Consider the following 27,527-nt stretch of genomic DNA (forward strand, 5'->3'; position numbering starts at 1 on the left):
ACCTATACTAAAAATCAGAACTTGCTACTACTAATATGAAAAGAGCTAATGTTAATAAAAAATAAGAAAGTATTATATAAAAAAAAAGATTTATTTTATTATTTGAAAGGCAGAGTGACAGAGAGGAGGGGCAAGACCGAGACTCTTCCATTCACTGGTTCACTCTCCAAATGGCCACAATGGCTGGGGCTGTGACAGGCTGCAGCCAGGAGCCTGGAACTCCATCTGGGTCTCCCATGTGGGTTCAGGGGCCCAAACACTTGAGCCATCCTCTGCTGCCTTCCCAAGTGCATTAGGGAGCTGGACCAGAATTGGAGTGGCTGCGATTGAACCAGGCTTGGTTTTTGGCTCATCATCCTGGAGGTTCTCAGTCTAAGATCAGAGGCCCCATTGGCTGGGCCTATGGTAGTGGTGGTCTTGCCAGCACAGTCCCGCAGTGGCACTGGGCGTCACATGGCAAGACTGGAGTGCGTGTGTCTGGGTCTCCCGCAGAGCCACCAGGATCCGACGGTGGGCCCCCCAATGACGTGATGCCAAGTAATCACCCCCAAGGACCCCACCTCTAAGCACCAAAGCTGGATCATGTTCCCACCCCTCAATACTGAACTCCCAGTGTTCCAAGGAAAAACAGTCAAACCCTGGCGGCTGCACGTGGTTGGCAGATTGCAAACCGGGGTCTGCTTTGTCTCCACAGCGCTGAGGCCTCACGGGCCTGCTCAGCCCAGCCGGGCGCACCGGACTACACCAGCGGCCCAGTGAGCGGAATACCAACCCACATCGCCCATGGAGCTGCAGGCCGCAGAGGCCCCCGCCCGGCCCCACTCGCCAGCCCCGGTGAGGCCAGAGGCCTAGGCCCGGGCCCACGGAGGAGGGTGGGGGCTGCCAGATGCCCCCCAGGCCGGGGCTGGTCCTGAGGGTGCCCAGGGCCAAGGATGCCGGCCAAGGGGCGCTACTTCCTCAACGAGGGCGAGGAGGGCCCGGACCAGGCGGCGCTCTATGAGAAGTACCGGCTCACCAGCCAGCACGGGCCGCTGCTGCTCACCCTGCTGGTGGCCGCCACCGCCGCCTGCTGCGCCCTCATCGCCATCGCCTTCAGCCATGGGGTGAGTCCCTGCGCCACGGGCGCAGCTGTGTACTGGGGAGGCTGGGGCTAGCTGCGGCGTCTCTCCGCACCTGGAGCACTTGTGGGCTGGCCAGAGATGGCAGTTGCCTTTGGATTTTCAATGCTGAAGTCCGGGGGTGGATGTAGATGACTTTGGCCAAAAACTTCTCCTCGCTTTTCTCCACGATGAAACTGAATTTTCCCAAAGACCTGATCAGGGACCCCTGTGTACCCCACTTCCCTTGGGTCCCCTGGCAGGGCAGGCGTCTGTGGGCCTCAGAAGTCTTCTGCATGACAGTTGGAAAATCAGAGAGACAGATCCTGTGTCGACTGGCTCACTCCCCAGATGCTCACCATAACCAGTCCAAAGCCGGGAGCTGGGAGCTCCATGCATATCTCCCACTCGGGTGGCAAAGGCCCAGAAACTCGAGCTGTCATGGCTGGCTCCTGGGGGACTGTGCCGCCAGGAAGCTGGGAGAGGGAGAGGAGCCGAGACTCAAACCCAGGCTCTGCGGTATAGGAAGAGGGCATCCCAAGTGTTGTCATAGCTGCTGTGCGAGACGTCCGCTCCTCAGAATCCTCCTTAACCCAGCCCTGAGCTGATGGCATCGCTGTCCTGGGCGCTTGCCCTGCTGCAGCCGCTGTGTGGGTGCAGCCATCAAACGCTTGCCCTGGGACTAGCACAGCTGCAGGACTGCATGCTTCACTTTCCTTTTAAACTTAGCTCGTTTTTATTTGAAAGGCAGAATGGCAGAGAGAGAGAGAGAGAGAGAGAGAGAGAGAATCTTCTGTCTGCTGGCCCGTCCCCCAAATGCCTGCAACAATGGGACTGGGCCAGGTTCCAGCCAGGAGCCTGGAACGTCATCCCGGTCCCCCACGTGGGTGGCGGGGCCCCGAGTACTTGGACCAGCCCCTGCTGCCTCCCAGGGTGTGCTTTAGCAGGGCGCTGGATTGGCGGCAGAGGCAGCACGGTAACCCGGCACTGAGAGGGGAAGCGGGTGCCCCAAGCTGCAGCTTAAGCACTGCACCAATGCCCAGCCTCTCATTTTCTTTCTAATTAATGTCGAGAGTTCTAGAAGAAAACCTCGGAGACCACAGGGTGCTGCTATGTGTAGGGTGGCTGGTTACCCAGTGGGCACTCTGTCAGTGCTGCTTGGATCTGTGTGTGTGTGTGTGTGTGTGTGTGTGAACCATGGGACTCCGGAGCTGGGGGTGAACAGGGGCACGCAGAGCCTGCTTGGGCCCCGCCAGCCGTGCAGGTCCTGGCTGGTGCCGCCGCTCCCCTCCTGGGCGCACTGCTGTGTCCTCGCTCCAGCTTCCTGCTGGGGGGCGGGGGCGCCTTTTCTCCTCAGTGCCCGCCCACACCCAATGGTGTCCTCTGCTGCCGGTGGCCTTCCATGGCTTTGCCTGTGAGGGAGCCGGGCAGCCTGTTCCCAGAGCATCAGGGGGGCCTGGAGGGGGGCTGGGGCTGGGATGTGGGGATGCTGAGGCCCCTGAGTGGCCCCTCCCTCCCAGAGATGGCGGTGCAGGTGAGGGCCTGGAGGTAAGAGGGAAGCCAGTGTTTGATGTGGGCATTGTCCATATTGTAGAGGGTGGGCCAATATAGGTGGGTTTTCTGGAGGAGGTGGCGCCCTGCCAGGAACCATGGAGGCATTTCTGCGCCTGTCTATCCCCCCAGGACCCCTCTCAGCACCAGGCTGTGCTGGCCACGGCGTTCCTGGCGCTCGCCGTGTTTGTGGCTGTCTACGTGCTGGTGTACGTCGAGTGCCTTGTTCGGCGTTGGCTCAGGGCGGTGGCGCTGCTCACCTGGGCCTGCCTGCTGACGCTGGGCTATGTGCTGGTGTTCGACTCGCGGACGAAGCAGGCCTGTGCGTGGGAGCAGGTAACAGGGTGGGGGACCCCGCATGCCTGGGGGCTGTGGCCAGCCGCCCCGCCTTGGGCATCAGGTCCCTGTAGCCGGGGCTGTGGCTCTGGGTCCTGGGGTGGGCTCTGTGCTGACAGGGCTGCAGTAGACCTGCTGTCCCCAGGCCACGGGAGCCCATACTGTTCAACCTCCAGGTTCCCCCACCCCAGCAGGGGGGAAGTGGGAGAGAGAGAGAGAGAGAGAGAGAGAGAGAGACACAACCCTTTCTGCACAAGCTCATGCCCCAGGCCTGAGTGATGCTGACCTGGCCCACGGTGGTCCCCTCTGAGCCGAGCACCTGGGCCGTGGGACCGCTTCCGTGGCAGGGGTGGGGTGAGGAAGGCTGTGGGTTGGGGGTGGGGCCCTCTCTCAGGAGGGTGGCTGCAGAGCAGGTGGGGCGAGCGGCTAGGAGCTCCAACCGTGGATAGGTGGGCCTCCCCTGCTGCTGACCCTGCCTGGTGCTCTGCTGGTGAACCGCGATCCTGCGGACGGAGCCCCCTCGTTCTGACGCTTGTCTGTTGCTGAACTCAGCGCAGCACGCGTGGGAGGTGTGGGGGCCACGGAGAGGACCGAGGTCCCGCCCCTCCGTCAGCTCAGGCTCCTGGGCCCTGCCCCCAGGTGCCCTTCTTCTTGTTCATCATCTTCGTGGTGTACACGCTGCTGCCCTTCAGCACGCAGGGAGCTGTGGCCGTGGGGGTCGTCTCCACCGCCTCCCACCTGTTGGTGATCGGCGCTGTGATGGGGGTCTTCACCACGCCCAGCGCCCAGGTGGGGCTACAGGTGAGGGGCGGTTCTTGGGTGCTGGGGTGGGACCAGGCTGAGGCCTGCTCTCTGGGGAGGGGCTTGTGTTTGGGCTGAGCGGCCTGTCAGTGAGCTCGGAGCTGCTGGCTCGCACAGGGCCCCAAGGCCAGGCTTTCTCTGCTGCTTGGATGTTGCCCCCCCCACCCCTCCCAGACAGATGGGGCCCTGTCCTGCCCATCTTGCCTTTGCTGGCCTCCGGTCCCCCTGCAGGCACAGCCCTTCCCTCCCAGGCCAGTGCCCAGTGTCGGGGGACAACCTGGCCCGAGGTCCCGCTTTCTCCCTGGGAGCCCCATCTGGACAGGGCAGGGCCGTATTCCGGGCCCCCTGTCTGTGTTGAGTGGGCACTCAGAGGTGTGTGTTCCTCCTCCAGGCCCAAGGGTCCCTTCCAGGGCAGGGCTACACTTCCAGGCAAGCCGGGCGGTGGCAGTGCATTCTGGGACTGCCCTGTGCGCACCCCTCAGGCCCTGGGCTGTGTGAAGGGCCGCCTCGCTCCCCTGCTCACTGGCGGCCCAGCCTTCTGGCCGGCACAGGTGCCCAGCAGGTGCAGCAAGGGCCGGCAGAGGCTCCTGAGGAGAAGACTGGCCCCTGGCTGGGCCTCGGTTTCCAGGCCTGAGCGGGTTGGGGTAGGGGATGATGGGTGGGGAGCGTCACCAGTCCCCACCACAGGAATGCTGAGCCCCCACCCTGGCACCCACAGCTGCTGGCCAATGCTGTCATCTTCCTGTGCGGCAACTTCACGGGTGCCTTCCACAAGCACCAGCTGCAGGATGCCTCCCGCGACCTCTTCACCTACACGGTCAAGTGCATCCAGATCCGCCGGAAGCTGCGCATTGAGAAGCGTCAGCAGGTGAGGACCTGGCCCCGCCCAGCCCCCCACCCCAGACACCTGCCAAGCAGGGTGCATGTGTGTGTGTGTGCGCGCGCACGCGTGTGGGAGCGTGCATGTCTCTTGCACACACAGGGCCAGACCCTGGGCTGCTGGGGCCGTGGGAGGCTGTGTGGCCAGGGAGATGGGGGCGTGGCGGGCAGAGCAGGAAGCGCGCTGAGCCCGCCGCTCCGCTGCCCGCGCCAGGAGAACCTGCTGCTGTCTGTGCTGCCGGCGCACATCTCCATGGGCATGAAGCTGGCCATCATCGAGCGGCTCAAGGAGCACGGGGACCGCCGCTACCTGCCCGACAACAACTTCCACAGCCTCTACGTCAAGCGGCACCGGAACGTCAGGTGGGTGCCCGCCGCGCGCCCCTCTCCGGGCCTCAGTGTCCCCAGGGCTCGTAGGGTCAGATCAGGGTTAAGTGAGGATGCAACTGGGCGTAGCTCTGTTGAGGGAAGCAGCCTTGCAGATGGCCTTCAAGGGGCACGGGCCCCCCGAAAGGAGGTAGAGCCCCCAGGCCTGACAGCTGTCCTTGGGCTGCCGGCTCTCCCCGGAACCCTCCAGCCCGAGTTCAGTGTCTGTGTGGGCGCTGCCTGCTCCCGGGGCCTCCTGGCTGGCTGGGCTGTGGACCAGTCCAGGGGCTCGCGGACTCGGGATCTGCTTCGAACCACAGCTCTTGGCTTCCCAGCCCATCTTGGCCTCCAGACGGGGACCGGGTGCGAGGGTTGAGCAGGTCCCCGAGCCTTGCGCTGAAGAGGGGATCCAGGTACCGGAGAGGAGGCAGCAGCTCTGAGCTGCCCGTGGGAGCCCTGGCATGGTCCACAGTGATGGGGCGCGGGCGGGGAGAGTGGTCTTGGGGCCCCCAAAGGGCGTGGGAGTTTTGCTCCATTTTGCTTTATTGTGGCGTCTCTGGAGCTTTAATTTGCCATCAAGGCTGGGAGCATCTGTGCCGGCCCAGACTGGGGCCCTGGTGCTCCTGCTGCTGGGCCTTCCTGGTCCTGGCTCTGACGGCCCCTCCCCCGGCCCCGCCCCCAGCATCCTCTACGCGGACATCGTGGGCTTCACGCGCCTGGCCAGCGACTGCTCCCCCAAGGAGCTGGTGGTGGTGCTCAACGAGCTTTTCGGCAAGTTTGACCAGATCGCCAAGGTGAGCCCTGCCCGACTGCGCCCCCGGGGGGCGCTGGGGCCCAGGGCTGGACGGCCGTGTCCCAGCAGCGGGTGGCAGCCACGATCCTGTCTCCGCAGAGTGAGACCCGGCCTCGTCCACAGGGTGCTTTGCACGGGCTCCCAGGGGCCTCGTGTGCACATTAACATTTGGAAAACCTAAACAGGAGACCTGAGCAGGAAAGGGACAGGCATTCGGGGCTGGGGGGGGGGGGGGGGGGCGGGGCAGCACGCACGGAACGGCAGCTCCGCGTGTGCATGGAACTGAGTTTGAGGGGCCTGTGCCCAAGGTTGGATGTGCAAGGACGGGGGTGCCGAGGGGCACAGCGGGCCTTGTCCCCAGGGCGCTGAAGAGCGTGGCAGGTCCCAGGCAGGGAGGGGTGTCTGACAGGGTGGTTACTTTACCGATGGTCCCTGCTGAGGGCAGATCCCTTGAGTTCATGTAGGGCCTCCGGCTCACCCTCAAGTTGCTCACTTGAGGTGCTGGGTGCTAGGGAGCACCTAGGCCAGCCTCAGGTGGCCAGGGCAGGCTTCCTGGGGGTGGTGGCTGCTAAGCAGAGGCCCAAGTGTAAGTGTGAAGGCAGCGGCTTTCCTGGCTGCACAGCACATTTGAGCCACGTGAAAAGCTGCCCGGTGCCCGCATCCCGTGAGCGTGTGTAGCCTTTCACCCAGGTGCAGAGGATCAGAGGCCCAGGGCTCCCGGGGAGGCGAGTCTGGCCCCACGCCGGGAGGTCTTCATGATCAGAGCCGCTCGGCCCTGGGGTGGACTCCCCATTACAGGGGATGAGCTCCCCACTGCAGGAGGCAACCAAATTGCTGTAGGACAATGCTGGCCAGGGACGCTCTGGAGAGCCGCCCCATCTTGGACGTTGGGGACCAAGCGACCCAGAGGGCTTGTCTAGCCTGGAGCCTTCTTCCAGGAGCTGTGTGACTTAGCCCCAGAGACTGGGCTGTAGGAGGCGGGGGTCTGGGGCCACAGCTGGCCTCCCCCTGCTGTGAAGCCTGAGGACCTGCCCTTGCCCTCGTGGTCACAGCCTTCTCTACCGGCAGGCCCAGGAGGCTTGGCCCCATTGCACAGGTGGGAAAAGAGAGGCTGTTGTAGGTGCCAGCTTCCCAGATCTGGGCAGACAGGTGGGGCTGGTCCCTCCTCCTCACGGTCAGGGCCTCCCCTCTCAAAGGTGTCCCTGTAGCACAGAGACCTGTCATTTTGGGGGAGCAGCTGCCTGGGGGGTGTGGCTGGGGCTGGGGGCAGCACCGTGGCTGTGCTGGTGTCCAGGCTGCCCCCGGGGCCCCTGTCTGCAGGGAGCTCCCAGGGCGGGGCTTAGTGCCGGCCAGCAGGTGCGGGGCGACCTCCGGGCAGGGCTGCTGCTGGGTCCAGGGAAGTGATGCCGGACGTGACCCCCAGCCAGGCCCCACAGGCTCCGGGGGAGGGAGCTGCAGACAGAGGCTGTTCCTGAGCGCTGGGCCCAGGGGGGCGGCCTACCTCAATCCCCACCCCCACCCCCAGAAGTCAGTGGCATCCATCCTTTGAGGGGGGTCTGCCGGCCGTCAGCTGAGCGGGGCGGGAGCAGAGGGCAGAGGCCGATGTCTGGCAGGTGGCTCCTTGCCGTCCCCCAACACCTCCCCTGCAGGCCCTGGTGGATGTGGCTGCCCTTGCTGGAACCTCAGACAGCCCTCTGGGGCCCCGTTCCTCTGTGGGAGTTTTCCCAAGACCCCTGCCTCTGCCCCCTCGGACTCCTCCCCTCTGCTCTCCCAGCCCTGGCAGTGTAGCCGTCTCTTGGGTAACCTCGAAACCCGCTGCCTCTGTCCTTGTCTCCCCGAGCTCGGGCTGCTGGGCTCTGTGTCCCAAGCACCTTTCCTGCCTCAGGACCTTTGCATGTGCTGGCAGTGCTGTTTCTGCACATACTGGAAAGGCTCTAGGTTCCCGTGGGTCTCTGGCCACACAGGCCACTCCTGTGCCTTGTTTTCCTGCCTCGCCCTGCTGCCATTGTGCAGCCTGTAGACTTTATCATCTAGCTTAGGGTCCCGCCCTCCCATCAGCCTGTGTGTGCCATGGTTGCGTGGAGTTTTGTTTGCCTGTCTGTCCTAATGCCTGGTCCAGGGCCAGGTACTCGAAGACGCTCAAACACAAATTACAAGAAGGTCTCCGTCCCCAGAGGTCCCAGGGACCCTCGCTTTCAGCCCTGTCGCGTGGCTCCCAGGTCCCCGTCCTCTCACCGGGCATCGCAGCAGACAGCCCTGAGCAGCCAAGAGCCCCGCTCACCTGAGTGTGGGGGGGGGGGAGTTGGCTGTGGGTGTGAGTGACCCCAGCCCTGCACTGACCCCGCTGGCCTCCCCCCACCCCCGCCCCCCGGCAGGCCAACGAGTGCATGCGGATCAAGATCCTGGGTGACTGCTACTACTGCGTGTCGGGCTTGCCCGTGTCCCTGCCTACCCACGCCCGGAACTGTGTGAAGATGGGGCTGGACATGTGCGAGGCCATTAAGTAGGTGCAAGACAGGCCTGGCTCTGGGTCCTGCTTCCCAGGGCGTGGCGGGTGGGGAATGCTCTGCTCCCATCCTGTGGATGAGAACACTGAGGCTGGGGTGCGGGAGTGGCTTGCCCGGGCACTCAGCCTGCGACTCCAAGCCCCAGCCGCGTGCCGGGTGGCGTGGGGACGGGCTGCGGGCTCTGTTCCTTCTGAGGACTGAAGGTTTCGGGGCAGACAGCAGGAGGACCTGCAGACTGGGGTCCTGTCTGAGCCTGTGAGGACGCTGGAGTCAGGACTGACCCCAGGTGCAGGGAGATGCCAGCCGGGCTCCTTCCATGGAGGAGGAACCTGCGTGGGTGTGTTCCGAAGCGGGAAAGCAGTGGCTACACTGACCAGTGTCTGGGGCGGAATAGGGCGCAGCCACTATGCCTGAAGCTTGCCCCTCCCGGGGTAAATCCGAGCCCCACACCTCCCCAAGGTGACAGAGGCCAGGGGACCAGGTCCTCTCTTGCCTCTGCCCTGCCTGGGTGGCCTCGGGCAGCTCCGTGCCTGATGGCACAAGGACATGCTGCAGGTTCCCTCTGGCCTCCCTGGCGTTGGCCCCGGCTGGCTTGCCCTGCCAGTAGACACACGGGGCCGACCACTTCCCTGTCTCTTGCCCACTTGTTCGAGGGACTCAGAGGCCCTGCCTCTGTTTGGGGGAGCCTGCACTCTAGGAGGCTCTAACTTGGGGTTCCTGTTTCCTAGGGTTGCCCCCATGTTCCTCGTGTGTGTGGGACTTTGGGGGTTGCCTGGGCCCGGTGACCCCAGCAGCTGGGCTGCCAGGCAGGGACCCCCGGAGATGGAGTTAAACAGTGGGGATCGTCTCCCCTCCTCCCTGCCCTGCCTGAGCGCTCTGGGCTGGCCGCATCTGCGTGTACACCCCCGGGGGAGCGGGGTACTCAGCCCCTTCCGAGGTTGGGCAGCCTGCTCCCCGGCTGGCTGGGGTGACCGGGCTGCTGTGCCCCAGGCAGGTGCGGGAGGCCACGGGCGTGGACATCAGCATGCGTGTGGGCATACACTCGGGGAACGTGCTGTGTGGCGTCATCGGGCTGCGCAAGTGGCAGTACGACGTGTGGTCCCACGACGTGTCGCTGGCCAACAGGATGGAGGCGGCTGGAGTCCCCGGGTGAGCCCTCAGCTGGCCACAGGGGAGATCAGGGGCCCATCGGGGGGCTCAGGGGAACTGGGCCAGTCACTGAGCCTGGCCCTGCTTGGCACCCCTGGGTGGGCACTGGCCCTCTTGGGAGCCGCCCTCCCCGCCCCCCTCCAGCCTTCCTGACTCAGGTCTCCCGCAGCCGGGTGCACATCACAGAGGCGACGCTGAGCCACCTGGACAAGGCGTACGAGGTGGAGGACGGGCACGGGCAGCAGCGTGACCCCTACCTGAAGGAGATGAACATCCGCACCTACCTGGTCATTGACCCCCGGGTACGCGGGCTCAGGTGCAGCGCCCTGGGGGGCCCACCCCACCGCCCTGGAATAGGGCCCCTGTGGAAGGCTGGTGGTTTCCCCTTCCAGGCAGGTGGGAGGTGGGGAAGGGGTGAGCTCATGAGCATCCTTGCACCTGTCCCAGGCACCAGGTAGCCTGCACTACGCAGTGTGGGTGACAGATGGAGCGTCCCGACCTGGGGGCTTGTTCCCCCCAGGCTCACTCATCACCCCACTCCTCTTGGCCTCTGATAGAAAGGAGACCCCCTGGGGCCCGGGCCGCTCTGCCTTGGTCAAGCCCCGGGGCTGGGAGGCTGTTCTGGGCTCCAGGGCCAGGTGGGGGTCTGCCGGGTGGGGGCGGGGTGGGCGGCGCACGCTGGCCCGACTGCTGCCTGCCCTGCGCCTGTACAGACTGCAGACGGCCGGCGGGTGAATCAGCCTTGGGGGCTGGCCCAAGAATGTCGGCCTCGGCAGCCCTGGCCAGCTCTCCCAGCCTGACCGCCAGGCTTCTTGAGCGCCAGGGTAGGGGGCAGCCCCGAGCCACTGCAGCGTCTGCTTTCCTCCCACGGCCCCCTGCAGACCCTGCCCCCGCTCCCAGGGCCCGTCCCGCCTCCCTGCCGACTGCACCATCCACGCCGAGCTGGCATCTGGGAAAACCCGCCTGGGTTCCCCGCTGTGCTAGAATAAGATGCACCCCTCCTCCTACACCCCTCCTCTGGGCCCTGCCTGCCCCTCCAGCCACTGTCCCACTCCCCTGTCCCACCCCTGCCCCTGCCCTTCCAGACTCTGCCACTGGGGACCCTGTTTCTGTACTCCCTTTGGAGTTCCCTGTACTCTGGAACCCCGGTGCCTCGCGCACTCCTGTTTATCACCCCTGTCCCCTGGTCACTGCCCCCTCTCCTGCCTGGCCTGGAGCCCGTGCCCAGGTGGCTTTCGAATAAACGAAGCAGAGTCCCTAAGCTAAACGGCCGCCGCGCAGCAGCCACAGCTGCGAAACCACCCCCGCACGGCTGCTGAGGCTCAAGGCCAGCTCCAGGATGCCCGGCAGACTGGAATTTCAGCTCAGCACTGAGGAATGCGTTAGCCTGAGCGAGCGAGCCTCCGGCGGCATTTAATTGGGCAGCCTGCGTTGTCTCCTGCAGCCCTGCCTTCCTCGGTTAATTTCATTCATCCCAGTAGTTGCACATTCAAAAGCTGTGCAGGGCCTGTCATACAGGGTTTCTCCTGTGGCCTTGTCCCCCAGCCATCACAGCCCCTGGTGGGGACTAGAGGGGTGACAGCCTTGTATTCCTGCCATGGAGCTTTGTGAGTGCGCGCCCGTGTGTGTGTGTGTGTGTGTGTGTGTGTGTGTGTGTTAAAGATTTATTTGACAGTGAGAGAGAGAGAAATTTTCCATCTGTTAGCTTACTCCCCAAATGGTCACAGCAGCCAGGGCTGAGCCAGGCCAAAGCCAGGAGCCAGGAACTCCATCAGGATCTCCCACGCAGGTGGCAGGGGCCCAAGTATCTGGGCCGTCTTCCATTGGATCGGAAGCGGAGCAGCCGGGACGTGAACTGGCGCTCTGCTGCGGAATGCCGTTCTTACAGCCGGCAGCCTAACCCGCTGCGCCACAGCGCCCGCCCCTGCCATGGAGATTTCGTGCAATCTGTGGATGGGCTTGCAAGAAGCCGGCCCGCCCTCCTCGCCCAGGCATTGACACCCAGGGGTGGTGGGGCCGCTCGTCTTACGTTCGCACTGTTCTCCCGGGGACGCAGCTGCCGCCTGCACACACGGGGCGTTTCCAGCTTTGGCTTCTGCACGCCCCGGCCTTCATTCATTCATTCATTCATTCACATTATTCTGTGTGTGTGTGTGTGTGTGTGTGTGTATGGCGGCTGGTAGCTGTCGGCTGCTTGGAGGTGCAGGTGTCCCGAGTGGGCGTGTCTTCAGCGTACGTTGCCTTTGACTTTTGGGGAGCAGGGGGATATCTTGCTTCCCGTGCTGTGTAAGGCATGGTTGCCGACAGGGTGGGGGCGAGACAGGGATGTAGCCCAGCCCGCAGCCCCCAGCCCTGACACGGGGCCCCAGGACGCTCACCGAGGGTGAATCCCATGTGGTTCCCTTGGGCCAGGCAGGCAGCTGAGACTAAGGTCTAAAGGGAGGTGGGAGTTTCCAGGAAGGCTGCCCTTGGTGGTGCTGGTGTCTGCAGGGGCGGGGGCAGGGAGGCCAGGCTGGGGGGGACGGGGAGTAGGGGAACGTGTGCAATGTTGGGGGTGGGTAGGGGGAGTTAGCTGACCGGAGACGGCTTGTTTGTCTCTGCTGGCCTCGGAGGTCTTTCTCTCCCCTGTTTTTCACTCCTGTCCGGCTTGGCCATGCTGATGGCACGCTCTGTGACACTAGTAGGGAGGCAGGGCCTGATTTGAGGCCTGGCTGAGCCCCTGGCATGGAGCTGGGCTGCGGTGGGCAAGGGGCAGGTGACGAGCCTGTGCCAAGGTTTGAGGGCCATGTGAGTGGAACTCCCTGGTACACAGCTCCTCTGCTGAGAGATCCCCCCGGGGTTAGGCTCCTGCCTCCCGGCCACTCCCACAGCCAGGAAGGGGCATGTGGCTGCCACATGGGGGTGGGTGGGGCTGGATGCCTGTGGCTTCCCAGGGCGCCTCCAGGCAGCCTGGAAGGTCCAGAGGCGCCCTAGGCTGGGGACCACAGCCACTGCTTTCCTGCGAGGTGCAGCAGGCCTGGGTGCAGGGCTGTGGCCGCCAGCCTCTCTCTGGCCTGTGGGAGGGGACAGGCCACCACACTGGGCTCCACCAGTTGGCCCCAAGGGCACTGCACTCCAGGGGGACGCCGGGCCCAGAAGGATTTCTGCACGCTTTGCCCCCATCAGGCCAGGTGCTCAGCAGTGGACAGGGTTGAGCGGGCAGTGGCACAGGCCTGTGTCTGTTCTGCCCACAGAGCCAGCAGCCGCCCCCACCCAGCCAACAGCTGCCCAGGCCCCGGGGGGACGCGGCCCTGAAGATGCGGGCGTCCGTGCGCATGACCCGCTACTTGGAGTCCTGGGGGGCGGCGCGGCCCTTCGCACACCTCAACCACCGCGAGAGCGTGAGCAGCGGCGAGACCCCCGTCCCCAGTGGCCGGAGGCCCAAGGTAGCTGGGGCCCTCCCTCCGAGCTGCACTCTGCCCAGCTGTAAAATGGCTACAGTTGGCCAGCAGAGGCGCGTGGACAGCGCTCCGGCGGGGGTGGGCCTACCCCTGTCCCCTGCCTTCCCCAGGCCGAGGTCAGCTTCAGTGTAGGCTGCCTGAGGCCTGGACAGTCCCCGACACCTTGCCCCGGGAGTCCTGCACATGATGAGCCCTGGGCAGTGATGGATGTCGGGGCCCAGCGTGCAGGGGGGGTGACTCCCCTCTCCTCTCCCTTCCCAGGCCATTCCCCTACGGCGCCACCGGACCCCTGACAGGTACGTGTGCTGCCCCCTCCTGGCCCAACCCATGACTGGCCGCTCCTCGAGGCCCAGCCCAGTGGACCCTGCGGGTCTCCTGGTCCTGGCTCTTCTGGGATAGCCCTGATGGAGCACCTGTAGGGTCCCCACCTGTGGTGTGCTCGCCATGGCAACCCAGTGGGCGTAGCCAGGAACTGGGGCCTCGGCTTCTTGCTGGGCAACGCTGGGCCTCAAGAGGCTCCGCCTGCCCCTTCATCTTCTCTGGGAGATGGGACGTGGGGACCCGGGGTGATGCAGGCAGGGCTCTGATTCCAGGAGCGCATCCCCCAGGGGGCGGGCAGAGGACGACTCCTATGATGACGAGATGCTGTCAGCCATCGAGGGGCTCAGCTCCACCAGGTGAGGCCCCCTGTACCTCTGCCTGCTCCCACCCCCTCTGTAGTGGGGCCCTCTCAGCAGCAGGCCCGCCCCGCCCCCTCTGCAGCCCAGCCCTTCCCCCAGACAGTCTCCCAGGGGGCGGCAGCCCCTCCCCCTGTCCCCCTCTTACCCTGCCTGCCCCCTCCCTGTCTCCCCCCACCCCAGGCCCTGCTGCTCCAAGTCTGACGACTTCTACACCTTTGGGTCCATCTTCCTGGAGAAGGACTTTGAACGAGAGGTGAGGGCCCCTGGGCTGGGGTCCTGGGAGTGTGTGCTGCCAGGGCTGGGCCGGGACTGACGGCACTGGCCTGGAGGAGCACCCAGCCCCTGCCTCCGCCTCCGTCCTCGGAGGGCCCTGCCAGGGTGGCTGCCGCCACGGCACACTTTTTGTGCCAGGACTGAACAGAGCGCCCCCTGGGCCCGGCAGCGAGCATAGTTCTAGAACCTCGCCGTCGCCATCGGCCAAGGGGGCTGCTGCTGCCCACTTCACAGCCAGAACCTGTGGGGTCCTGGCCCTCTGTGCTCGTGTTCTGGGATGGAGAGGAGGAGCCCTCCCCTTCACGGGGCTCCTGGGCTCTCACCTCCAAGAGGGCCCTTGTGGCTGTGATCATCAGGGGGCCCCCTGCTGGCCCAGGCCCAGCCTCACTCATGGTTTGGGGTGAGGCCAGCCCCCCTCCCTGGCAGCAGCGCTGGGAGCCCAGATGTGGCTATCGCTCGTGACCCAGGGCAGTGCGTGTTTCAGGGACCTTGGAAGGAAGTGACAAGTGGGTGGGGCCTCCGACAGGAAGTGCCAGTGGGAAGGACTAAAGTTGGTCCACGTGGCATTCCCAGGGGGGCTTGAGTTGGGGCAGGGCCTGCAGGGGCCGCCCCTCACTGTTGCTCTCGCCCGCAGTACCGCCTGGCGCCTGTGCCCCGTGCCCGCTACGACTTTGCCTGCGCTGGCCTCATCTTTGTCTGCATCCTGCTAGTCCACCTCCTGGTGATGCCCAGGTCGGTGGTGTGGGGCGGGTGGTCCAGCCCTCTGGGGCCTGGGCTGCGTGATGGGGCTGGGAGGAGTTCAGGATCCGGGGTCTTGGGGGGCCAACGCGCATCTACAGTCGGACGAGCGCCTCACCACTCCCTCCTGCCTCTCTTGCCTTCTAAGGCCCCTGTTACCCAGTGGCCCCCTGGGCGTTCCAGTTTGCAAACCATAGCCCAGCCCCTGCACTCCCTCTTCTGCTGCTGAGAACCCCGCCTCTGGCTCTGCCCGCTGTTGGTGGGGCATGGGGGCAGGGGCTGAGGTTGGCCACTTGGAGGTTTCTGGAAGGGCTGGGCCGACACTGTGGTCTTGGATGCTCACCTAAGCTTCGGTCCCACGTGCGAGTCTGGGATGCTGGTGGTGTTGCTCACTTAGTTGCTTGGCCCAAAACGGTGACATGATGTTGACCTTGATCTTGTGTTCTGGGCAGGCCTGGGGGAAGGTGGGCCACAGGTGTGCAGAATAGCAGCGGGGTTGGGAGGGACCATGATGGTACCTGGGCAGTTGGTCCCCCAGAACTTGGGTTTCCCTCCTCTGTAGGACGGTGGCCCTGGGTGTGTCCTTTGGGCTGGTGGCCTGCGTGCTGGCGCTGGTGCTAGGCCTGTGCTTTGCCACAGAGCTCTTGGTGAGTCGGGAGGCTGCTGTCCCCATGGCCCCTGCAGCCCTGGATGGGGACTTGCCCACCGCGGGTGGTAGCAGGTGCTCCGGCGGGGTGCCTGCCCCTCCAGCCTCCATCAGCCTTAGCTGAAAGCTCTGAGGCTTCTCCTGAGGGTCCTGCCCCCCACCCCCAGGCCTGCTGGAGGCACCCCTTCTTGTCCCTCCTGCTGGCTCCAAATAACTCCACCCATTCCTCCATAGAGGGGCTGCCTGGCCCCCGGGACGCGCCGGGCCATCTCGGAGCGGGTGGAGACGCAGCCCCTGCTGAGGCTGACCCTGGCCGTGCTCACCATCGGCAGCCTGCTCACCGTGGCCGTCATCAACCTGGTGGGTTCTGGCTGGGCAGGGCAGACCGGGCTGGAGCCCTGGCACCTGTCTGGGTGGAGGAGCCCATCCTTGCCCTGGGAGCCTTCTAGAATCTGACAGTGGCAAGCGTCAGCCGTGCCTGGCTCGAAGCTCCATGGGTGGCCCTGGAATCTGGCTGTGGTGGGAAGCCGGGCCTGGCCATGAACCTTCGTGCCTCCCACTGCTCTCAGCCCCTGGGGCAACCTCATGGGGACCTGTCTCTCCTCTGCAGCCCCTGATGCCTCTCCCAGCCTCGGGGCTGCCTGGTGGCAACGAGACGAGCCCAGGGACCTTGAGCGGCAAGGATGCGACCCTGTGTGCGGTCCTCCCGGTGAGTGTGGCCCTGTGCGGCTGCACCAGTGGGTGTCTCCTGTCACTTCCTCCATGGCAGTGCTTGTTGTCATCATCTCATTGTTGAGGAAGCTTGGCTCCCAGCACGTAACGGATGTGCTGCATGGGTGGTAGAGCCGGGCCACAGGCAGCTGACAGCAGGAACCTCTGTCCACGCCTGGTGTGGTCGTGGGTAGGCAGCCGGGATCTCTGAGCTGGCCTCTGACAGGTGCAAGTTTAGCTGGGGGGTGGGGGGGGAGGTGTTTGGCCAAAGGGGCAGTGGGAAAACAGGCTGAGGCATGACGGGGCGGGGGAGGGAACCCGGGAGGGAGAACTGGGGCAGCCACAGCACAATCGGGGAGAGGGAGAGGAATGCAGGCAGAGACCCCCTAGTAGGGGCAGGCTCACAGGACCTGGGGAGTGGCTGTTCCCACATGCACCTCGCCACACACGTGTTTTTATTTGCTGCGTTTCCTTCCCTTTAAATGAACTCACTTGCTGAGATTAGAAATCGCATCGCATCACAGCACAGCACTGGGTGGGAACTTGCACACCCTGAGGCCGCTCTCGGCCAGCTAGAGGCAGCGAGGCGTGTAGAGGCTGCAGCCGGGGGCCGGGAAAGCATGCTGGGATGGTGTCGGCGTGGGGGGTGCAGCTCCCTCCTCAATGCCCTTCCTCCCCCCCAGTATTACACCTGCACTTGCATCCTGGGCTTCGTGGCTTGCTCGGTCTTCCTGCGGATGAGCCTGGAGCTGAAGTTGGTGCTGCTGACTGTGGCCCTGGTGGCCTACCTGCTGCTCTTCAACCTCTCCCCCTGCTGGCAGTGGGACTGCTGCGGCTCAGGCCTGGGCAACCTCACCACGGGCAATGGCACCCTCAGGTAGGCGCCACGCGGCTCTCTGTGCGGCTTCTGCCTGTTTTGGTGCCCATTCCAACTAGGTTGCATTTGCATTCGTGATCCTGTTTGATCCGGACAGCCCAGGCTTCTGGCATCAGGGCCAACGCAGCCGGCTTGTTTTTAGGCTCTGAGAAAGGATGCTGGTTCTGGACCAGGGATGGACAAGGAGGGATGTGGGTTCTAACTCGGTCTGCCTCCCTGAACAGAAAGGGTTGGGGTGTGTGCCGCCAGGACTCTGGACTGAGCAGAGGAGCCTGGCTCCCCTGATGTAAAAGGCTGGGGGCTCGGGGATCCAGGGCTCCCTACACCTGCCAAGTCCTATGCCAGTCTCTGAGTGTCTGGCTCACGGCTCGCTCTGCGCTGCCCTCAGACCCTGGTCAGGGTGTGCTCCTGTCACTCAGCGAGGCCTTCCCGCCCACAGCCAGCACATGCGGGTGTGGGGGCTGCGGGTGACTCCTGTCTCCCTACACACCCAGCAGCACCCCCACCTGTTCCTGGAGGGATCTGAATACCATGATCAACTTCTACCTGGTCCTGTTTTACGGCACCCTGGTCATGCTCTCCAGACAGGTACACGCTCGCACCCCGGCTCAGCCCTGCCTGCCTTCTCCTCTTCTACTTGGAGGGAAAACTGGAGCGGGGTGGGGGTAGCTCGGATGCAGACAGCAGAATCCTACAGAGAAAGCTCGGGTCCCTGGGCCGGGGCGCCAGGTCCACAGCCTGGCCTCCCCCAGGACGTGTCTCAGGCTGGCTGGAGATGGGTGCCTCCTGTGGGCACAGCTCCACCAGGGCTGTGGCCGCGCCATTCTGGCCCTTTGCATGGGCGTGCTGCCCCCTGCAGATCGACTACTACTGCCGCCTGGACTGTCTGTGGAAGAAGAAGTTCAAGAAGGAGCACGAGGAGTTTGAAACCATGGAGAACGTGAACCGCCTGCTCCTGGAGAACGTGCTGCCAGCCCACGTGGCCGCCCACTTCATTGGGGACAAACTCAACGAGGTGTGGCGGGGAGACCGAGGGACGTGTGGGTGTGGGGCTGCCGCATGCGCCGAGTCCTTAGGGCTCGGCCTCACCCGTGTCCAGGAGGCCCCGTGTGGTATCAGCTGTGAGGACACAGGCTTGGATTCAGACCTGGATGTGCAGGCTCAGCCGAGCCCAAGTCCAGCCTGAGCCTAATGACACCAGGCCTGGCCCCAGCACTCCCGAGGGCCAGGTCTTTACACCCTTGCCAATGCCCTGTGTGGCCCTCCCCTCCCCCGAGAGCTGGGCCGCCTGCCTCCCTGGAGCGGCCACAGGACCCCCATGTGCTCCGTGCCCTGTGCAGGACTGGTACCATCAGTCCTACGACTGCGTCTGCGTCATGTTCGCCTCCGTGCCGGACTTCAAGGTGTTCTACACCGAGTGCGACGTCAACAAGGAGGGGCTGGAGTGTCTGCGGCTGCTCAACGAGATCATCGCCGACTTCGATGAGGTGCGGCGGGGAGGGCGGGGCGGGGCCAGGCAGCCTGCGTTCTGCCAGTAGAAGGTACAGGTAGCTCCTGGCTGCCCTGTTTGATCCTACCAAACATCACCGCTGTCTCCGTAATGCGCAGCCTGCTAAGTAACTACCTGGTCCGGGTCCGGTGGTTTGAGCTCCAGCTAAGGCCGTGACTCAGCCACTGCGGGGGAATCGTCCGGCCTGTACTCTGCTGGAGACCCGTGTCCTGCCTGCATACCTGCACGGGAAGGACGAGGGAGGCAGCAGTGCCTGGGGGCCCTGTCCTTGGGGTTCTTTTTAAAAATTTTTTTAAAAATATTTATTTGAAAGTCAGTTACACAGAGAGGAGAGGCAGAGAGAGAGAGAGAGAGGTGTCTTCCATCTGATGGTTCACTCCCCAGTTGGCCACAATGGCTGGAGTTGTGCTGATCCGAAGCCAGGAGCTTCTTCCAGGTCTCCCACACGGGTGCAGGGGCCCAAGGACTTGGGCCATCCCTCCACTGCTTTCCCAGCCGTAGCAGAGAGCTGGATCAGAAAAGGAGCAGCCGGGACTAGAACCGGCACCCATATGGGATGCTGGCGCTTTAGGCCAGGGTGTTAACCTGCTGCGCCACAGCGCCGGCCCTTGGGGGTTCTTAGCTGGAACTGGGGTGGAAAGGGCCGGCAGGAGCCCGATCAGAGAAAGTGGGGAAGCGAGTTTCCTGGCATCTGGGCCGGACCCACCTGGACTGCAGCTGTGGTGGCAGCAGCTCGGCGCTGTGGCCCTGCCTTACTCTGTTGCTCTTTGTCCCCAGCTGCTGCTGAAGCCCAAGTTCAGCGGCGTGGAGAAGATCAAGACTATCGGCAGCACATACATGGCGGCTGCGGGGCTCAGTGTCACTCCAGGGCACGAGAACCAGGTACGGACCCCTGACTGCTGCCGCGGCCCTAGCGCTGGCCAGCTCGGGGTGCCGCGGGGAGCCGAGGCTGACAGCCCGGGGCCGTGTCCCGCAGGACCTGGAGCGGCAGCACACCCACATTGGCGTCATGGTGGAGTTCAGCATGGCCCTGATGAGCAAGCTGGATGGCATCAACCGGCACTCCTTCAACTCCTTCCGCCTGCGAGTCGGTGAGGGCAGCGCAGGCGCACTGCTGTCCGTGGGCAGGCTGGGCTCTGCCAGCCACCGTGCAGCGTCAGGGAACTGCTGTCGGGCCTGGCGGGTCCATCACTCTGAACCTTTCACATCTAAGTAAACACAAGCTTTCCCACAGAACACAGAAACCCCAGGCTGTCAGTGGTAACCTCACAGCCCACTCTGAACAAAGCCCTCTTGTTCAGCCTCACTAGTCACTGCTAGCTGAAAGCCCAAGGCTGTTGAACCTCTGATAAAAAGGGAATTAGCAGATACCACATCGGGTCCTGCGAAGTCCGAGAAAGGTCGCCAAGGATGGCCGTCCTGGCTTCCCAAACACCATCCTCCATGGCATGCTGGGAGGCATCTTGGGCGCTTCTTGACTGCCTCTGTGGCTTTGCCGCTGGGACCGGCCAACTGAACACATTACCTTTTCCAGGCATAAACCACGGGCCGGTGATCGCTGGAGTGATTGGGGCTCGGAAACCTCAGTACGACATCTGGGGAAACACAGTCAATGTTGCCAGCCGAATGGAGAGCACCGGAGAACTCGGCAAAATCCAGGTAAACCCCGGGGAAGCTCGTGCCCGGGGGGTAAGGAGTGGCAGAGGTGAGGGCTCCCCGCCAGCAGCCGTGCGCCCGGCCGCCTCGGCGTCCCTCCACTCCTGAGGACTGCTGGCCTTCCCTTTCAGGTGACAGAAGAGACCTGCACCATCCTCCAGGCACTGGGCTACTCCTGCGAATGCCGGGGACTGATCAACGTCAAAGGCAAAGGCGAACTGAGGACTTACTTTGTCTGTACAGACACTGCCAAGTGTCAAGGGCTGGGGCTCAACTGAGGGCTCTGGTGGGTTCAGAACGTGCTGGGGGCCAGTTTCCTGCCCTCAGCCCCTTGCCAGTCACACAGCATCGCCACCTCTGGCAGACGGCTGTGCGCGGCTTCCTTGGATTTGCACTACAGGATTCCTCAGACCCGGGCATGAGGTGCTGGCTCGAAGCGCCACTGAGCTGGAACACGGCGACAGCCAGGGCCTCAGTGCTGTTGGTCTGCAGTGGTCCCCGGGTCAGCTAGAAAAGGACCACGGGCAGGCCAGCTGCTGTCCTCGGGACTCTGAGAGCCTGTGGGCATGCCCAGGACAGACGGGTGTTTCCCAGGGAGGAGGAGGGCTAAGGCAGGGTGGTCCTTTCCCTAGTGCGACAGCTATGCTGTTCCCTGCCGATCACAAAGGCCTACCGGCAGAGGGCGTTGAGAAAGGGTCTCAAAACCCCCCTGCATCTGACTCTGTGGTCCTTGCTGTCTCTGGCACGTGGCTGTTTGAAAGGGATACATTAACAGGGTTTCTATTCCTTTTCTAAGACTTAGATGCTCAACAAAGCCTCTCGCCTCCAGCCCATCCGTGGTCTTCGCAGGCACTGACACTTGAGGGCTGCTGTCCAGCGGCGGCTTAGAGCTCAGGCCTGTGGTAGGGACGGAGCGCTGAGGAATGTGGCTCACAGCGCGCCAGCAGGCAGGGCAAGACTCCTGGCTCCGACTCGGGCAACTCTGCGGCAGCTGGCGGGGTCGGGAGTCAGGGCCAGAGTCGGTGAGCTGACAGTCTAGAAGGCAAGGTGCAGCCCTTAACCGACCCTGACTGCTCACGTGTTTCTGAGCTCTCCTCAGCAGTCTTCAACTACGTCTTCCTTTTACGGGGAAGGAACGAAGCCTGTACACGCAGAGAACTCGGACTTCCTCCTCCCCTCCCTTGGGCTTCACTGCTCACCCGGAAGAGCTCTGGCACTTGTGGGATCTCCTTAGCATTGACAGGGGGCGGAGCTGCCTACACGCGGGGAGCCAGCCCTCGCACCCTGAAGGAGCGCTCCTGCTAGAACTCAGTCTCACTCCCCAGCAGGGATTCTCAGCCAGAGGTCATCCAGGCGCCGGGCAGCCCAGGGGCAGCTCTCAGAGCTGCATGTAACTGGCACCGGTATGAACACATTCAAAGAGCCTGTTGATAGAGGTGTTTTAGGGCCAAAATGGCAGTAAGAGAAACAACCTTACTTCAGCTGTCTTACATGTTGACTTTTCACATAAAGGGCTGGTTTTGGGCAAGTCCTGTACTGAAACCTGTTCTTGAAAGTAGCGGGGCCTCCTGGGGTCGGAAGGTCCTGCTGCTGCCGCTGGCAGTGCCGGGCCTCTCTGAGGCTGAGCCTGCACTTCTGCTCCTGCACAGCAATCCCAACTGAGAGTTTGCGATAACCGGCGACCACCCTGGATTTTTCTCTATTTCCAATCAAAGCGTCTGCTCAGACAGGAGGATTTACATGTTTAGGGCACAGGTGCACGCTGTACTTTTTCTAACAGTGACCTCCCTGTGGATCAAGGACTGGCCTCAAATTCCTACTAAGGCAGCCTGACTGCGAACGTAACCGCTGAAGTCTTCTGGTTTACTTGTTAAGCAGATTTCCTAACAGATACTCACCCAGTGTTTACTCAGTGTACATAACGGGGCGATGTACAGAAATATGCTTTGAGAAGGTGCATGCAAATAACTAGGGTTTATCCTGCATTTGGAATATTTATAAATCTAACATTTATTTCAAAATGTTGTTACATTTTTATGAAGCGCCAGTGTTTATAGCTGCCTTTTAAAGATTAAATTAGCAATTTAGAAAACTGTGTCCTAAGGGGTTTTAACATTTGACTACTGATCTTCAGGAACTTAATTTATTTGGGTAGATCTAAAGTTGAAAAATCAGTCATGACCCGAACTATATTTTAGAAAGTAAAGTTGCACTCTTAAAATAGACTTGACAAAAACATTTGAACTGGTATTTTGATTCTTTTCATATACTGTTTTAAGTAGGTTTTAAAAAGATCAGGTCATCTCTAGCTCTGTTGGGAGAATCCAACCTTCCTTCACCCTACTGGTAGCTAAGTATTAACTCTGAAAGTACAGACGATGACAATTAGCATGCCTCCGGCCTGGTGCTGGCTGAAGTGGCTCAGCCATGCACAGAATGAGGCTCATCCATTTTGACTTTTGCCTGCTTCAACAGACGCTACACTGAACCGGACATGGTAAAGCCAGCCCTCACTCACCTCAGCCCAGGGACTGCTGACAGGAGGGGATCCCAGCTCGCGGTCTCCCCTTCAATCCCTCTAGGGATTAAAGCGCTCAGGTACTGGCCTTTGCTTTTCAGGTCAAAAGAACAGATGGCTGAGGGTCACTGATATGTCAAACTTTCCTTTAAGGTCAATAATTCCCTGATGTATTCAAAGATGATTTAATTTATCTTACTTGGCTTCCCTGTGCTATAGTTTCAAATAACACTCTGAAACATAGAAAAAAAAACAAAAAGAATCCCAGATGTGTTACAGTGCTGTGAAACTCCAACTATGTTTTTTTTTGTTTTGTTTTGTTTTGGGGGGAGGAAGGACGGGGGAGGCCCCTAGCTTCCCTACATAAGGATACCATTCTCATCAGGTGCCTAGGGGTCAAGACTACTACTAAATTCTAAAATGATCTGAGGGGCCAGAGGTGTGCAGTCTATTAAGCTGATGCCTATAATGTCAGCATCCCCTATCAGAGTGTTGGTTTGACTCACATCTGCTCTGCTTCCAATCAAGCTCCCTGTTAATGCACATAGGAGGGCAGTGGAGCATGGTCCAAACACTTGTGCCATTGCCATTCATGGCTGAGACCTGGATAAAGTTCCAGACTCCTGGCTTCACCCTGGCCCAGCCTTGGCCGTTGTGGCCATTTGGGGAATGAATCAGCAGATGGAAGACCGTCCCCTCTTCCCTAATCCTGTCGCTCTGCCTTTCAAATAAATAAATTTACAAGTAAAATGACCTGGATTCTGTTTTCATGGTGTAACCACAGGAAGTTCTCCTGGGAAGGGGCTATTTGTAAAAGGCTTCTCAGTTAGGGTTCTGTCTGGGACACAGGAGGAAGACGCATTAGCACAATGCTCCAGGTACGGCAGCAGCCATGTTCCTTCCTCTAAGGACAAGCCAAGTTCAAAGTCATCCAGATGAGAGCTGACAAGCTCGGCACTATTCAGTTACAATTTCTCTAAAGGGGAGTAGGGCAAATACACGAACAAGGATTTTAATTATTTTGGAGACTTGATTCTTGCTGTTTGTTTCCTGAGCTGCTCATTTCACCAGCGGGGGAGGTCAAGGTGTAACTTAGCTGACAGCACGGCACTGCTCCGAGTCCCAGGTTTAACTTTATTACCTAACAGAAGTCCAACCTCTGGAACACTAAAGTTAACTGTTCCAAAGTTTAATTAAAAACACAATTTACAAATATTTAATATCTTCTGAAAAGCATTTCCAAGTTCAGAATGGAAAAAATATGTACATAATATATAATCAAATACCAGTTAGCTTCAAATCCCATCAGGCCCACACTCGGCAACATCAGCCTTTGGAGGTTCTTCCAAATCTGAAAGGAAAAGGCACCGTTTCATTCAGCATTCCCTCCCCCTGAACTGAAAAAGGGCAGCGACGATAAAGCTAGAAAACAGCTGGCACAGCCCTGCTTTGCTACATTCAATGTAAGAGCAGGTGCATCATCTGGTTGTTATTATTACTACAGCTTTTTCAGCAAATGTGTAAAGTCTTTAGACAAGATGGAAAGAAAATTGAAGGCCGCTTTACATCTTACGGACACAGAGGGCAGCTGTGTGGCACAGCAGTGAAGCCCCTGCTTCCCGTGGAGAAAGCCGAGGCTAAGTCCTGGCTCCACTCCTGACCCAGCTTCCTGCTAATGCACACCAGGAGAGGCAGCAGGTGATGCCCAAGCCCCTGGGTCCTTGCCACCTGTGTGGGAAACCGGCTCCAGCCTGCTCCAGCCTGGGCTGTGCTGAGTATGTAGGGAGTATGTCTGAATGAGAGCTCCAATTGAAAAAAAAAAAAAAATTAAAAAAAAAATCAAAGTCCCCAAATGTTATCTGAGGGCAGAGGACATCTATTCATGACAGCCTCCCGCCCTCCCCGGGAAACAGGCTGTGTACCTTCTGTTAAATCCACAAGGCCGTCCTCGACGACGGGGGCAGGAATGGAAATCCCCATTGCTTTTCGAACTCCGTATGTGCTTACAATATCACCTGGAGTTACCTGTTGTGCAAGTTCTTTAAGATTATTGGTCACCTGTTCAGCTACAAAGAAAAAAATAAAAATGGTCTGAGGTGTTAACAGAAAATGGCTCCAACTCTAGGAAAATTTTTAAAAACACAGAGTGAATTGATAAATGCAAACAAGAAACTCACTACAGATTTTCCCTCACGCTCCCACTCCTGCGCTCCCTCAGGTGGGGGTGGGGCAACATACCGAGATGCATCTCCCTATACGAGGGACCCAGAAGACAGATCATGTTGGGAGGGGGTCTGGTGCTGAGGCGCTCATTCTGGGCTTCCTGCAGCTCCCTGAGCAATTTGGTAGTCTCATCAAGTTTCCTCTGGAACACTTCAGCTTCTAGGTGGAAGAAAGAGAACACGCTCAAGAAGCCGTGGACACAACTTCTGTTGACCTCGTGTGGTAGAGCGAGTCCTACTCTCAAAGGAGTTGCTACTTCCTGTTAGAATCCGCTTTCTGTTCATTTCAGTCAGTCAGCCAAGATGTTCTTGTGGTGCGTGGCTACGTTAGTCTGTGCTGCTGTGACAATAAGCCCGCCGCCTGTGTTAGAGCTTCCACCAACACTGTGGAGGCACTCACCTTCCGAGTCAAAGACTTCAACTGGAGCGCCAAAGCTCGTGACGGCTTTCAGTGCTGTGAGCCTGTCCTGAGAGCTGGGGTCCAAACGCCCTGCTGGTTCTATCTCTGTAATCTGTTTCAGAAGAAAAAGAGGATTTGGCTTGCTCACTGACATCAGCAAGATGGGTGTGTGTACAGGCCACCTTATTCTACCTGAGTACTAAGGAGGCATAATTCTGAGACCTACAAATACTGTCTTCCCAGAACACTTCTAAGAGGCTACTATTTCTGGGGCCAGCATTGTAGCGTAGTGGGTAGAGCTGCTGCCTGCGACACCAGAATCCTGTATGCGTGCTGGTTTATGTCCTGGCTGCTCCACTTCCAATCCAGCTCCCTGCTAATGGCTTGGGAAAAGCAGTGGAAGATGGCCCAAGTACTGACCCTGCCACCTACACAGGAAACCCGGAAGAAGCTCCTGGCGTTGGCTTGGCCCAGTCCTGGCCATTATGGCCATCTGGGAAGTGAACCAGCAGATCAAAGATCTCTGTCTCTCTTTGTAGCTCTTTCAAATAATAAAAAGGGCTAATTCCGTAGTTTGGAAAAAAAAATGTATACATAAATCCATACTCTCTGAACTATAATGTATTTTAGACGATTTCCATCGTTTGTTTCACACCGCAACCATTCTGAAGTAACCAACAGCCTTCTTACTGCCTGAACAGTGAGGCGTTTTTGGCAATTACAACGCAGGCGTGTACGAGACTGGAAGGCCCGCAGGTCAGCATACCCGGTCACACAGGCCTGTAACACAGCACCACGCTGCCAAGTCTCCTTCAGGTCCCCAACCAGGCTGGCAGCACCGCAGGGAAGCAACAAGCCTGGAGAGGGCAGAGTTCTGTATCTGGAACTGTAAGCCTCCCAAGTCCCCTCAGCCTCAGCGATGCTTTTGAGGAACGGTGAACCAGATACTGAAGTAACCCGAGTAAACGGTTCCATTTATACTATGGTCTTGCACTGCCAGCCCAATCCGAACACCTGGTTTCTCCACTTCCACTCATGTACAGGCTACAAATATATGGTAGAGGAAAACTGACGAACTGTGCAACTTGGTGCCAGCACGTATTTATGCTCTGCCACCTCAGTGGGCGCCTCACAAGCCCCCATTTATTTGAAAGAGTCCCAGAAAGAGAGAGAGAGAGATCTTCCATTTGCTAGTTCATTCCCCCAGATGGCTGCAGGGTTAGGGCTGGGCCAGACAGAAGCCAGGAGGCAGGCGCTTCCTCCGGCTCCCATGTGGGTGGCCCCAGACATCACCAAGGAGCTGGATTGCAAGGAGAGCAGCCAGGACACAAACTGGTGCCCACATGGGGTGCTGGCGTTGGTGTCGCAGGCAGCTTTCCCTGCTGCGCTGCAATGCTGGCCCGCCTTTCATTTTTCCCCAACTTCTTGTCCCTTCTCCAATGTCTTTCCCTCTTGCCCCCACTATGATCACAAACTTGCCTGGCTCCTCCTCCTCTGGTGTAAATCCCACTGATAAACTGCAAAATGAGGTCGGGTGGGATTTTTCTCCCCCTCAGTTACAGGGCTGAAGTCTCCCCGTCCTGTCCGTCCTCACCAGCCAGTTTCTCCCGCTCCTGTATGTGATTCTCTGAAGCCTCTCTTTCGCACCACCACGTTATGGGACCTGTTCCTCTTGCTTCCAACAGCTACTGCCCTCTGACCTACTGGGTCTTGCCCAGGCTAATGACCGAAATGAAATTCTCCCTGCACACCAGGAATTGTCAGATGCCCACTGCGGGCTGCAGGCCTGTACCTCCACTGTCCCTGGTCCCAGTCACCTCATCTACAACCAAGTGTTAACTTCCTTCCCCATCAAACACGGGGTCTTCTTCCTGTACTTCCACATGAGACAATGCTACTACCCCCACCCCTCACCTGCTAGGTCATGTCACTTCTGGTGCAGCGAGTCCTGTAGCTTCTCACAGCGCCTTTTCTTCTCCCTATGTTCTCACAGCACCCTACCTTCCAGGATAAAAGCCTGACTTTGCACTGTGCGAGACTGCTCTCATGCACGCAGCCACCTCACCAGCCCGTCTCTCCCCAGGGACCTCTCAGGTCACTCATTCTGAGCTCCCGCATGGTTCTGCCCATTTCAGACGCCCGTCCCTGTCTGCTGGGAGTGGCCTTGTCACCCTCCCGGCCCAGGTCACTCGGCATCCCCTCTGCACAGATCTTAGCTGCTGAGGGCAGTGAGTGCCCCCAGCCTAGGCCCACGGCCGCTACATTCACACGCACAGTGGCTGCTCCGGCTCTCTACTGCATTAGCTGCTACTGAGTCCCCTTCAGGCAGAGGTATGTTCTTTGCTCTCAGATGAGTCTCAATGAATGAGTATTTTTA

At 60.5% G+C, this 27,527-nt stretch overlaps 2 protein-coding genes across 10 annotated transcripts in view; one reads left to right on the top strand and one right to left on the bottom strand.

Annotated features, from left to right (window-relative positions):
* Positions 1-23,281, top strand: part of ADCY7 (adenylate cyclase 7) — a 59,107-nt gene extending 35,826 nt beyond the window's left edge. For 6 of the 9 annotated variants that reach the window (XM_051833918.2, XM_051833912.2, XM_051833917.2 and 3 more), the window contains exons 2-26: positions 695-1,103; positions 2,781-2,984; positions 3,624-3,785; positions 4,504-4,653; positions 4,879-5,027; positions 5,713-5,824; positions 8,199-8,326; positions 9,321-9,479; positions 9,649-9,781; positions 12,713-12,904; positions 13,181-13,215; positions 13,513-13,596; positions 13,780-13,852; positions 14,507-14,604; positions 15,173-15,257; positions 15,491-15,616; positions 15,867-15,965; positions 16,651-16,844; positions 17,339-17,432; positions 17,704-17,859; positions 18,185-18,331; positions 19,132-19,236; positions 19,331-19,445; positions 19,889-20,013; positions 20,142-23,281. In XM_051833918.2, the coding sequence (XP_051689878.2) occupies positions 933-1,103; positions 2,781-2,984; positions 3,624-3,785; positions 4,504-4,653; positions 4,879-5,027; positions 5,713-5,824; positions 8,199-8,326; positions 9,321-9,479; positions 9,649-9,781; positions 12,713-12,904; positions 13,181-13,215; positions 13,513-13,596; positions 13,780-13,852; positions 14,507-14,604; positions 15,173-15,257; positions 15,491-15,616; positions 15,867-15,965; positions 16,651-16,844; positions 17,339-17,432; positions 17,704-17,859; positions 18,185-18,331; positions 19,132-19,236; positions 19,331-19,445; positions 19,889-20,013; positions 20,142-20,288 (3,243 nt within the window). In that variant the 5' untranslated portion in view covers positions 695-932 and the 3' untranslated portion in view covers positions 20,289-23,281. Of the gene's footprint in view, positions 1-694; positions 1,104-2,780; positions 2,985-3,623; positions 3,786-4,503; positions 4,654-4,878; positions 5,028-5,712; positions 5,825-8,198; positions 8,327-9,320; positions 9,480-9,648; positions 9,782-12,712; positions 12,905-13,180; positions 13,216-13,512; positions 13,597-13,779; positions 13,853-14,506; positions 14,605-15,172; positions 15,258-15,490; positions 15,617-15,866; positions 15,966-16,650; positions 16,845-17,338; positions 17,433-17,703; positions 17,860-18,184; positions 18,332-19,131; positions 19,237-19,330; positions 19,446-19,888; positions 20,014-20,141 lie in introns of those variants that run through there. The other 3 variants (XM_070063175.1, XM_070063174.1, XM_008275052.4) reach the window with 3 other exon arrangements.
* A 361-nt stretch (positions 23,282-23,642) lies between these two features.
* BRD7 (bromodomain containing 7) overlaps positions 23,643-27,527 on the bottom strand; it is a 43,645-nt gene continuing 39,760 nt past the window's right edge. The window contains exons 14-17 of the mRNA XM_002721347.5: positions 25,151-25,262; positions 24,767-24,910; positions 24,451-24,594; positions 23,643-23,879 (exon numbers count right to left, since the gene is read on the bottom strand). Of these exons, the coding sequence (XP_002721393.2) occupies positions 23,824-23,879; positions 24,451-24,594; positions 24,767-24,910; positions 25,151-25,262 (456 nt within the window). The 3' untranslated portion in view covers positions 23,643-23,823. The remainder of the gene's footprint in view (positions 23,880-24,450; positions 24,595-24,766; positions 24,911-25,150; positions 25,263-27,527) is intronic.

Source organism: Oryctolagus cuniculus, chromosome 18 (genome assembly GCF_964237555.1).
Source record: "Oryctolagus cuniculus chromosome 18, mOryCun1.1, whole genome shotgun sequence".
NCBI classification, from domain to species: domain Eukaryota; kingdom Metazoa; phylum Chordata; class Mammalia; order Lagomorpha; family Leporidae; genus Oryctolagus; species Oryctolagus cuniculus.